The 12,982-nt window shown below is 36.2% G+C and overlaps 1 protein-coding gene across 1 annotated transcript in view; it reads left to right on the plus strand.

Moving 5' to 3' along the window:
* DMD (dystrophin) overlaps positions 1-12,982 on the plus strand; it is a 1,795,368-nt gene that overhangs the window by 336,800 nt on the left and 1,445,586 nt on the right. Inside the window, exon 17 of the mRNA XM_068961890.1 lies at positions 11,828-11,973. Within this exon, the coding sequence (XP_068817991.1) occupies positions 11,828-11,973 (146 nt within the window). The remainder of the gene's footprint in view (positions 1-11,827; positions 11,974-12,982) is intronic.

The raw sequence follows: 12,982 nt of genomic DNA on the forward strand, positions 1-12,982 counted from the left end.
TGAAGTGATGGGACCAGATGCCATGACCTTCATTTTCTGAATGTTGAGTTTTAAGCCAACGTTTTCACTCTCCTCTTTCACTTTCATCAAGAGGCTCTTTAGTTCTTCTTTGCTTTCTGCCCTAAGGGTCGTGTCATCATAAGGGTGGTGCCATAAGGATGGTGATTCATTGAAGACATGACTTTTAAAAAAATTCTGAGGTGATCTTGGATAAAATTCCTAGAAACCCATATGCTTTGCTCGTGTCAGAACACATCTTGGACCCTTCATGGGAATGAAGTGTGAGCAGCAGGAACTTTTAGCAGAAGGAGTGGCATAAGTACAAAGACTTGACATTAGTGACAGGTTTTGGTTGATAAATAGCGTATTTATGATGATAGGACTTTGGGCTGAAAGTTCATTGGATTCCAATCACAAAAGACCTTGGATGTCAAACTAAGTAAATAACTTATATGTTGGTTTTGGAAGTTCAAGTTTCCATACTTATGATGTGTTGTTTTGCTAAGTTTTTTATTTTTTTTTTTAGTTTTATATATTACATCTTTATTTTTTTTTTAATCTTTAAAAATTAATTGATTTATTTTAATTGGAGGCTAATTACTTGACAATACTGTAGTGGTTTTTGCCATACATTGACATGAATCAGCCATGGGTGTACATGTGTTCCCCATCCCTGAACCCCGCTCCCACCTCCTTCCCAAGGAAGGTTCATATCAATAGTATGTGAATCACACTGTGAGTCTCCTTTTCTTTCTCAACATCTTCTGCCAGTGTTCACATTTTAAAGAAATGCTGGTACTATGTCATGGTTTATCTCATTTAATAAGGTTTGGAATTGCACAAGAAGGTCTTTTTTGGTTACATTGTTTCTCTGTCATTCTTTTAGCTATGAGGGATGGGGAAGAAGTTGGAGTATATTTGACATGGAATAAAAAGAAAGAGAACTTCAACTCGAAAGTTTTTCCAAAGTAGCTATATCAAAGAAGTAGGAAGTGCTGTTGGTTCAGTTAGCTTCTACACATGCACACAGAACTCATACAAGTCATCAGTAATTTCTGCTTATAAGTGATGGAAACTTTACATTGCAGTCAATTTCATATTCACAGCAGAAGTGTCAATGTTTTTAAACAATGTCACTCTCCAGAGTGCTAATAAATATTCTTTTTCTCTCTCCAAATGGATTACTTTCCCCATCTTCTATGTAAGTACCACCTAATAGAAATATAAGACATATATGTAATTTAAAATTTCCTAGTAGTCATATTAAAAAACAGTTAATTGCACATTTTCTTTGAATAGATACATCCAAATATTATCATTTTACCATAGAAACAGAAATTTAAAATTATACAGATATTTCTACATTATTGTTGTGCTAAAGTTTCAGAATCTGGTGTCTCTTTGCACTTGTAGAATGTCTCGATTCAGACTAAGCACATTTGAAGTGTTCACTAGACATCTGTATCTAGTGGCTACCCTGTTGGACAGCACAGTTCTATATTCTTTCTCTCCCTTCCATCATTTCTGTGACATTTAAGTACCTTTCTTCTCTCTGAGTAGTTTTGTTTCAACATTTTTTTGGTGGGAGATATAGTTGTGATTATCTAAAAATTCCATATATAACCTACTGTTCTGAGATCTCAGCATTATTATGATTACTCTGTTTTACAATGTGAAAACAAATCTAAACTTTCAAAGTAGATCTGTTTACCTTGCTTTTCAGTTAGAGTTCTTTACCCCTTGACACAGACGTGTGTGTATCAGAAAAGACAGCATTTAGTTCCACACATGGCTCTCTCTTTTTTTAGTTAATAATGAAATAATCTTGCCTTGTCTGGGCTCTCCTTTGCTCACCTCTCCTTTCTATTCTCTGAAGTCCCTCACCCTTTTAAGCCAACTGGATAAAGCAGAGGAATTTTTAAACAAAAAATACAAAAGGCATTTTTAGATGTCAATTAGATCGTACTTGGTCATCACCATCCTTCACATGACTACACTGATGGACTGGGGATCAGTGGGACTTTTTTTAACCTTTCACGATAGGTAGAGTATACAACATGGTAACTCTTAACGTTTACTTTTGCAATAATCCACAACACATGCTTCCAAAACTACCATCACTTGGATTAACTTTAATTTGGTAGGATATATTTCCTTAGTCATAAAACATTAAGAAGGTATCTGTATTTTTAAATGGCACTTTAGCAAATAGAACTGTGGAAACTGTTGTAAGAATCTTTAAGATGCATGATTTATAAGCAATATATAGCTAAATGTTAAATACCCAGTCAGCTTTTCAAGGGCCTGGGCTGGGCCAAATGATGCCAATAGAACTCTTATGAAGTTTTAGGATGGTTGGTTATTAAATTGGATATGTTTATTGTCTTATTGCTTTCAGTAAAGAGCAAGAAGTATCAGTTGAGTTTTAAGCTCTATTTCTATCCATAAAAGAAAGATTGGGATTTCTCTAGATGGGGTAGGGCTAGTTCTTCTATTGTTTTGGAATCACAAGGGCAGCATCCACACACATCTCATTGACTGGTAGGTAGAGCAGCTTATAGCTTATAGCAGCAACTAGCTTCTGCACCAGACTGTTTTCTTTCACTCTAATCTGAAACAAAATTAGTAATCCTTCACTAGTATTCTCTATTACGTCTAGTTTAAATGAGATCAACTATGTGTTTTATAATCACTGTTAAATAAACCGTGTGGTTTATAATCACTGTTCAGCTACTACAAGGTAAATCACATTGGCTCATTAATTCATTTTTACATCTAGGAGGCAAACATGAATAAAATATGTGTGGCTTTAATTTTATCTTATAAATTAAGAGTCATACATTTTATCAGCATACCTAGCCTCTAAGTCCTCGATTCATATGTCCCACTACTTCCTTAACCTTTTTTTATCTAGACATCCTAGTAAGTTCCAGAAAGATAAGCTCTTGGTGGGCAGCTATGCAATCAACAACCTTCTTGGTCCCTCTAATATCACAGAAAAGAACCAATACTTGTGGAGTTGCACCATCAGGAGATTCAGAATCATTTTGATATTCTCTGTTCTCCACCCACTCCCTCTCCCATTTCCATGTCTGTGCTTTTTATCTCCTAAATAGCTCTCACATCCAAACTTCATATTTATTATCATCACATAACTCCAAACTACTATGTTTTTTTTGTTGTTTTTTTGCCTGGACCACTAAATTATCTCCCCTATGTTCATTCTTGATACTAAGAAACCTGTATTCTACATTTCAACCAGAATTATCTTTCTGAAGGAAAATGTAGCCATCTCACTTTGTATGTGTAATATGTTCAATGAATTCCATTTGCTCTTACTTTAAAGGTGCCTTAATGGCCCTGCATAATATGGACATTGCCTGCCTCAAATCACAGCCTCATTCATGCTTCTGTTCTTCTTACTCCATATTGCTGTCTCATGTACTGAAGACAGCATAGGCTTTCCTACCTCAGATCTTGTATATGTAATTCTCCCAGGAGCCCTAGCATAGCTAATTCTTATTCATTCATATCTTTCTTCAAAAGTTAATCCTTATAAGCTCTCAGTCTATATATGATGTTCCTCTTATTCACTGTCATAATACTCTATATTTCTCTTTTCTAAAATTAATTACAATTTGATCAAAACTATATTGAAAACTGCCTGGCTCCGTGAGCAAAATAGAAGCTTCTGTGGTGGCTCAGATGGTAAAGAATTTGCCTGCAGTGTGGGAGACCTGGGTTTGATCCCTGGGTCAGGAAGATCCCCTGCAGAAGGGAATGGCTACCCACCCCAGTATTCTGGCCTGGAGAATTCCATGGATTGCATAGTCCATGGGGTCACAAAGAGTTGGACATGAGTGAGCGACTTTGACTTTCACAGAACAGTATCTGGATCCGTAAGTAAAATATGAAATTAATGAATTCAAGAACTCTCTTGTCCTCATTATTGCATCCCTAAAAGGTATAGAGGCCAAAAGATAATTAACAATCAATAAACACTTGAAATAATGAATTAATAAATCATATGTAATACAGTCAATATTAAATGTACACAGATATTTCTCATGTATATGAGAGAGAGTTGTTGTGGTTGTTTAATCACTAAGTCATGTCTGACTTTGTGACCCCATGGACTGTAGCCCACCAGGCTCCTCTGTCCGTGGGATTTCCCAGTCAGGAATGGGATTGGGTTGCCATTTATTTCTCCAGGGGATCTTCCCAGCCCAGGGATTGGACCTCCATCTATTTCTTCACTTGGTTTGTAAATATTCTCAGTAAACTTTTAATGTTTAATGGCTACTTAGCATTTTATGGTGTCATTAATTTCTAATTTGCATAGCTATTATCTGGGCATGTGGGTTCTGATTTTTATAATTATAAATTATGCTATTATGAATTTTATATACTATGCTTGTTTGGGGATTAGGGCAAGTACTTGTTTCCTTAGAACATTCATCCATTCAGCAAATTTTGAGCACCTTCTGAGGGTGTAGGGCTTCCCTGGTGGATCAGATGGCAAAGAATCTGCTTGCAATGTAGGAGACCCAGGTTTGATCCCTGGGTCGGGAAGATCCTCTGGAGAAGGGAATGGCAGCCCACTCCAGTATTCTTGCCTGGGAAATTCCATGGACAGAGGAGCCTGACAGGCTACAGTCCATGAGGTCGCAAAGAGTCGGACACGACTGAGCGACTAACACAACACTCTCACGTTGGCAGGTGGATTCTCTACCACTGAGCTAGAGAGAGAGAGACTTTTTTCATGCAGTGGTGCTCATATTTCCATAGAAATCTAACATTCCTGGTTAGACTGTAATAAAAGTTGTTGCTTTATCCAATTTCAAAATGGTAGAATTTACATCATGATATTTTCCCTTTTCAAAAGAATTCCAGGAGAAAACAAAAACACGTGTGTGTGCATTTTCTCATCCTCTCTTTCTCTGTCTTTACAATATGAGGTGCACTATATGTTTTCTTTGCTGTTTGTTCATTTTTAGCCAGACTAATAAATGTTAAATTTAGAAATGAATTGTAGCAGGAAAAAAAGAAAAATCACTGAAATTAAAGAAAATCTACCTTAGTAATCTAGAAACCACTGCAGTGAGAAAGGATAAGAGAGATAAATAAGAAAGTCAATTTGAGCTATTCAGAATTTAGAAGGCTCCATAGGAATTAGAAAGACTTAATAGTCTGAATTCTCCAGGTAAATTCTTTCTTCTCATGTTCAAATTCTATGCTTCACCAAACACATGTTTCCTTCTGTGTTGCTGGCAGAGCATTCTGTTTTTAAGCTCAAGGTTATACTCTTTAACCTTCAGTCATTTGTTCAATGAATACTGAGTCCTTGCATGGCAAGATAGTGGTCGCTGGGGCTAGGTCACTAAACTAAAACCACGTGTTCCTTGGCGTCGTAACGCTTGTAATCTTGGGAAAGATGCAGCCATTAATCACAAAATCATGGCTATTTTTATACATCTGAGATGTGTGTTTGGATGGAAAAGTCTAAGGCCAGGCCTCTGAAACTAAATAAAGAAACTTTATCCAGGCTGGGAAGATCTGAGAAGATTGCCTTGAGAATGACCTGATGGACACAGAAGCTGAAAGATGAGAAGCTGAAAGTGAGACTAAGGGTAGGACGTGCTGGCTAGCTAAGAATGACAGAAGTCCTGTGTCCATGGAGCACAGAGACAGAGAGTTATACAAAGTGAGCCTAGAGAGGTCAACAGTCTAGAAGGATCTCTTAAGAGCCATGGAGAGGGTTCCAGACATTAACAGGAGAAAACTGAAACCATGCTGATGGATTTTATGCTGTGATATAAAATCATACACCAGTTTTGCGTTTTTAGACACTGAGCAACAAAGATTGAAAGAAAGCAAACGTACACATGGAGAGACTAGGAAGGCTCTTTCCTTGTGTGGGTTTTTGCTTGAGCTAAATAAGTTACCTCTGAGATACTAACAAAGGCATTTGATCTTTCCACAAGTTGCCCTGTCTTCTCTCAGAATAGAGTGGGAGTTTACTTTAGCTCCCAGTGGGAGGACTTGACGTCTTGAATCGGAATACTGATGAGAAGCAGTTATATAGAAAAAGATCAACAGTTCAGAAACTGAAATATTTCCCTTCTCATTAAACTGAAAGATCAGAAGGAAGCTAAAAAAGGGAAGATAAATCAGGGCCTCCCTTAGAAGCAAAGTGGACTGGAAGGTGAGATTGGAGCCCATTGGGTAACTATTCCCACAGCTCTTCAGATGTAAGGATTTCCTGGTTGATGAACCCGTAGAGGGGTAGTGAGGTAGGCAGTTCAGAAACTATGGACTCGCTAGGTCTCCTTTCAGTTCTGCTGCTGCTGCTGCTAAGTCACTTCAGTCGTGTCCGACTCTGTGCGACCCCATAGACGGCATCCCACCAGGCTCCCCATCCCTGGGATTCTCTAGGCAAGAACACTGGAGTGGGTTGCCATTTCCTTCTCCAGTGTATGAAAGTGAAAAACGAAAGTTTCAGTTCTAGCTCTCCTCAAAGCATCGCACCTGTGAAACAGCCAGGCGTTTACTCAGGATGCAGATAACGAGGAAAAGAAGTGTCCAAATACCCCCAATCAGAATACAGAATAAGATTTTCCATCCATGCAACATGGTATGTAGAGCCCACATGCAATGGTGGTCTGGACTGAGTACTTCATCAGGGTTTTGAAGAGAACCTGACTTTGTGTGATGTAAATTATTCATTGAATAATGCAAGATAATGCATGCTTTGTTAACATATTGTTTAAATTAACAGAAAGAAAAATATATCAATACCAGATTGTGGTTATTTCCTAACATCTAGCTAGAATTCTGTTAGTTAATAGAAGAAAGATTGATCAAATGTATCATTTAATAATTTAGAACGTTTCAGTGTTCATCTTCTGGATTTTAGAGATTTTTGTTGTGTGCTGCTCTGTGTTGAAAATAATGGATTTTTTCACTTTATGGCATTTTGTCTGCTTATCTATCTATCGATCGATTGATTGATTGATCTCCTTTCCTCCCTCCTTTGATCTATTACATGTAGGTGGATGCTGACTGAGGTTTGGACAATCTGTAGTATTATAAAATAAGTTAAGTAACCATTTTTTAATTGTATTGTGCTATGCTACCTTATCACTTTGGTAATAAGCCAACAAATCTGAAAATCTTTATTTCCTCATTTAATGTAGGTACAATTACACTTATAATCTTTCCCCAGGATACTACTAATACCAAGATTATCCTCAGTATAGTCTAAACACTTTTCCAAATACATAGTTAATATGCTGTGCAATATAATAAAGTATGCCTCATATATATATATATATTTAAAATGACCACTAAGTATTAATGAAGTCGCTTAGTCATGTCTGACTCTGAGACCCCATGGACTGTAGCCTACCAGGCTTCTCCTTCCATGGGATTTTAGTATTATCCAGTACTAAAGCAAGGCTATTTAAATAAACCTAAACAAAACAATTTGATATCTTTTCATACCATTTCCCTTATTCTTTATCTATTATGATTTGATTTTTCATCTGATCATAACTCTCTTTATAGGATAAAGTGGGAAAAAACTTTCAAATTCACTCTGTGTGTGTGTGTGTGTGTTAGAATATTCATATGCTTGCATAGTATGTGTTCACGTGTGGACATTTTGTGTGTATGTGTAAATTATTTCAGAGCAATATCTTTGGTTTGGCTATGTATCTGGTTCTCTCAAATAAAATTAGTTCAAAGGAAGCTACTCCTCCGCAAATGAAAGAACATGAGTGTCTCTATTCAGTATTATTAACCTAGATGAAACTTTGTGTTAAACTCTTAGTTTTCTGCTTAGCCCTGAGTGTGTCCCTTTCACTTTCTTGTTATCTTGCATCTCCCTTCTAGCTACTAATAATAGCAAGTATACTACGTACCCAGCAATGAATGCAGTAATAAGCAAATATAGAGACAAATTTAGAATAAAATGTGGCATCTTATTAAGGTCTACAGAGGCCTTCTGTGGTCATAGTTCCCAAGGACTCCCCTGCCCTATTATCCCCCCACACTCTACTTTGTTCTTGCTACACTTGCTGTGTTCTCCCGTTTTGGACTGTTAGACTTGTAATTGTGCTAAGTCACTTCAGTCGTGTCCGACTCCATGGACTGTAGCCCACCAGGCTCCTCTGTCCGTGTGATTCTCCAGGCAAGAATACTGGAGTGGTTTGCCATTTCCTCCTCCAGAGACTTGATATTACCTGGAAACCTTTCCTCTCTGTATTCAGAAGGCTCCCTCCTTCAGTGCTTTTAAGTCTGTTGTCAAGTGGTACTTCCAAGGAGAGGACTTTTTATTCACTATGAGTCTGAGGGAACTCCGGGAGTTGGTGATGGACAGCGAGGCCTGATGTGCTGAGATTCATGGGGTCGCAAAGAGTCGGACACGACTGAGCGACTGAACTGAACTGAGTCACTTTCTATCCTTTTTAATTTTAGTTTATATTTTTATTCAAAGAGTTTTTGTAGCATATAGGCTTGTTTCAAATAATGAAAAAATATAAATCTGCACTGCATACTGAACTGCTTAAGAAATGGAATATTGCTAAAACCACTGATGTACTTGATTGCTCCTGTCAAATTCCTTTCCCTCCCTCCATGCCCACCCTCACCATCATCTCCAGGGAGATCTTTTGTCTGTCTGTTGTTCTCAGTGCCATTCCCTGCTCTTCCCATGAAAACTACACTTCCTAGGATTGTTCGTTTAAATTGGCTACCTGCTTGATTTAGTCACTGAAAGACACTTGGAGGACACACTGAAGGTGAAAGGAGAGAATCTACAATATTCTCTTCCCCTCTCATTGTTTAAGGGTGCATCTCCATCACTGAGAATGAATCCTCCATTTCTAGCCCCCTCTGGAAACAGTATACCTCAAGGACTCTGCATCCCCAAAGAGAAGCCTCCTGTGAATTCAGCTCCTGCTGGGTGGTTCCAATTATTGGTTTCTTGTGACACAGTCTCACACCTCCTCCCTTTGTCTCTCTGATCTTGAAGATGATAGTGGCTTCCATTGCTAATCTGTTGATTACTCACCAACCCTTGTGTAAATCCTCATTTACCCCAAGATTTTCATATCTAATTATCTATCTTAAATTCCTTTTTATTGCATTTTCCAGAAGGATCTTCCCCACTTATTTCTGATTTCCCCATTTATTACTATTAGTCATTACAGTCTCTTGATTTGTTCATTTCCTAACTCACCAATTAGATTTTGAGCATCATGAAAGCCAAGACTTTGCTTTTAAAATTTTTACTTCTTGCTTCCCTGGTGCTCAGAGCACTGAATAAATATTGGCTGAATGAAGGCATAATAAATGACTTCCATTAATTCTCCCCAAAGTATTTCCATCCCTGTTTTTATAAATGAGGTCAAAGATGCTCCAATGTTAAGTAATTTGCCAAAGCTAGTGAATGGAGAACCAATTCCAAGGCACAGGCTTACTGAACTGCAGAAGCAGACTTGCTAATTGTCATGCTACACAGCCTGTTTCTGTACAAACAGAATGGAGAAGCAGTTCTGTTCGATGTTCATGAAAGAACCTGTTGATCTTTTTCAAATAAAAGTAACCCTAATATCTTCATCAATACTTTATATACTTATCTTTCTCTCCGACATATATTAATCCTCTGGATAAAATGGAACTGATGCGTATCACCTGTGGCATGCTTCTGATAAATGTAGTTTCCCACTCATTGCCCCAAGGGAAAGTAGCATTGTTCGATTCAACATACCTCCTCTGTGTCTCTACCCATAGACCCATCTCCTTCTAACTCTTTGCTTCATCATAACTAAGTACTCCTTTACTTCAGTACTATTCCTGAGAGTCATCTTTGTTTTTATAAATAATTACCTAGCATTCAAATGTATCTCGTCAATAGAGACAGAGACACATTATTTGTATGAAAGAAAGCAGGGAGGTCTAAAGTACCACAGAGACCTTTTGACATCCTTCCATATGAAATCAAAAGTGCTCAGATTGACAAAGGCCTCTAAAAATATGATGCAGGATACAGGATGCTTGGTGCTGGTGCACGGGGATGACCCAGAGGGATATTGTAGGGAGGGAGGTGGGAGGGGGGTTCATGTTTGGGATCGCATGTACACCCGTGGTGGATTCATGTCCATGTATGGCAAAACCAATACAGTATTGTAAAGTAAAATAAAGTAAAAATAAAAATTTAAAAAATAATAATAAAAAAATAAAAATAAATTTGGGCATGAACTGACAAATAAATATAAGTCCATTGAGTACAATTCTCAGTATCCCTCTCTAACACACTTTCTAAAAATGTATTTTCCATTTGAAAATGCCACTGATTAGCATGCAAAATACTTTCCTACATTCTTCTCCTTAAGTTTAGAAGGAATTGGTATATAGAAGTGAAACCCATATGCTCTCTGTTAAAAATAATATGGTTTAAATAATGCCATTTGATCTAGTGATTTGAGATAGTATTTTGTACTGTGGCTTTATCTATTTAGGACAATTCTCAGCCATTATCTCTTCAAATATGGCTCCTGTCCCACATCTCTCTCTGTGATTCTGGGATACATTTATGTTCATTTTGCTGTTTTTTTTCTATGTCTTTTATTCTCTCATCTTTATTTTCCATTCTTTTGTCCCTCCATGCTTCATTCCATATATATATATATATATATATATATATACACAATTTATTTCTGGCCTATCTTCAGATTTATTAATTCTCTGTTTAGCTTTGTCTAATCTGCTTTGAAACCCATCCACTGTTTTGTTACTTTTCACTTATTGCATGTTTAGTATAATTTCTTTTTTAACCTCCTTAAACCACTTAAGATCATTTTTATCATTTCCAGTTTTCTAACAAAATTCTCCACCTTGAACATGGTCAGTATAGCTACTAGTCACATAATCTGTATAGGTGTGTGTGTAAAATACAAAATAATATATAGTAATAAATAGTGTATATAAACATATGCATTTTAGATTTTAAGCATATATAACTATACACAATGAACACATTGTACTTTCCCATATATAATTTTATTCCCTATGTATAATTGGAATGAATGTATGTGTGTATACATATATATACACATGTTAGAGAAAATGCATTGTTTGTTGGTGGGTGTGACTTTAAAATTAAATAATCTTGGCTGAAATCCTGGCTATGACACTTACTAGATGTTTGACTGTGAGCAAATCAGTTGGCCTTCTTTTATAACCTAGGTTTCCTCAAATGTAAATGGAAAAAAAATGCATGTCTCAGAGGTTTACTGTAAGAATTAAGAGTTATAATATGTGTGATCATTATTAAGGTTTCTGACACACACTGAGCACACAAAAATTGTTTCTTTAGTAAGATATGAAATGACATAATTTAAAATATCACCTGCTGTAGATAATGGTACTATTTTTCCCCAAGGCAAATAATACAGAAAGAGGATAGCCTTCAATAGCCTTCAAAGTCAAATATACATGAACTCTACCTGGGTTATCGAACAACCATTTGTGTTACCTTGGGCAAGTTACTCAGCCTCTCTGTTGCTCCATTTTTGGACAAGTTACCCTGTTGCTCTATTTCCTCAACTTAAAAAGCATTAATTTAACCATGAAAATCTTGCAAGATTGAATGTCATATATGCATAGTTTCTGTCATAATCATATTCTACTCTATATTTTCAGATTTTCACACTTCATTAATATTTGTAATTAGTATGATTGAGTTTTCTGGCAACTTAGAAAGACAAATGAAAAAAATTTAAATGGTTAATGTTTCTCTGTTTTTTTTTCCCTTTCGATAAAGTTTTGGACACTTTACCCACCGTGCGGTATCAGGAGACCATGAGTACCATCCTCACGTGGATCCAACAGTCAGAAACCAAACTCTCTATACCTCAGGTTACTGTCACTGAATACGAGATCATGCAGCAGAGACTTGGGGAGTTACAGGTCTGTGACTTTTTATAAATCTTGATACATCTCTCAAGTCTTGCTCATCTATCAAGCAGTCACATTGTTATAACCTTAATACAATACTAGAATTAAAATAATCGTGGCAAGTATGACAGTTGGCCAGCTGAAAAAATGAAGGCTATAAAAGCATAATATTTAATGTATTTGTGCCTCTCTCCTTAAGATAAAGATTCCGTCTTTGAAGACAATGATATGATCTACACATGAAATATATTCTTTCTTGCTTAGTGTGTATTTTCAGAAACATAGATTTAGATTATTATAAAAGCTCTGGTATTATTTCCTCCCCTTTGCTTGCTGACTCATATTTCCAACCAGAAAGTGGTAAAATTAATGTAGTTTTAAAATTAGTTTTAATTTAAACTCGTTTGATGTAATATTGTAATTAGTTTTTGGAATTCTATTAAGTGTATTTTAACAGTTTTATATTAGGAAATAAAATGCTAATATTGGAAATGAAAGATGTAATTTGTATGCGATTTTAGGATGCTTTCCTACTAACTCTAAAAAACCTGTGGTGTATACCTAATCACATTTTATTTTGTAAGGCATTAAAACACATTCGTGTATTATATTTTAAGAACTGAGATAATATGTCCAAATTTTCTGAATTAAGAAAACAAGTTAAAAATTTAACTTTGTTGTATCAGTTCTGTTTTGGGAATTGAATACTAGTTACTAAAAAAAAAAATAATTTTAGAAGTATTTCTTCAAAGAAATCTCTAAACATTTCCCAGTATACATCATTCTAATCAAACCATTTCCTCTACTATAATACAAAGCAAACTATAACTGTTTAATCTTTTTTCCTTTTTATGTTGTTATTTCCAACACCTGGAATAATTTTAAAATTTACTTTGAGAGTTGTGTGACTTAATAGAACTATAAATGTAAGAAAACATAGCAGTACACAGGTATAGGATTAGGGGAGTGGGTTAAGTATATAAGAAATGGTACACAGACGAATGGAAAAGTATATTTCCAT

The sequence above is a fragment of the Capricornis sumatraensis genome, chromosome X, assembly GCF_032405125.1.
Source record: "Capricornis sumatraensis isolate serow.1 chromosome X, serow.2, whole genome shotgun sequence".
In the NCBI taxonomy this organism is placed as follows: Eukaryota; Metazoa; Chordata; class Mammalia; order Artiodactyla; family Bovidae; genus Capricornis; species Capricornis sumatraensis.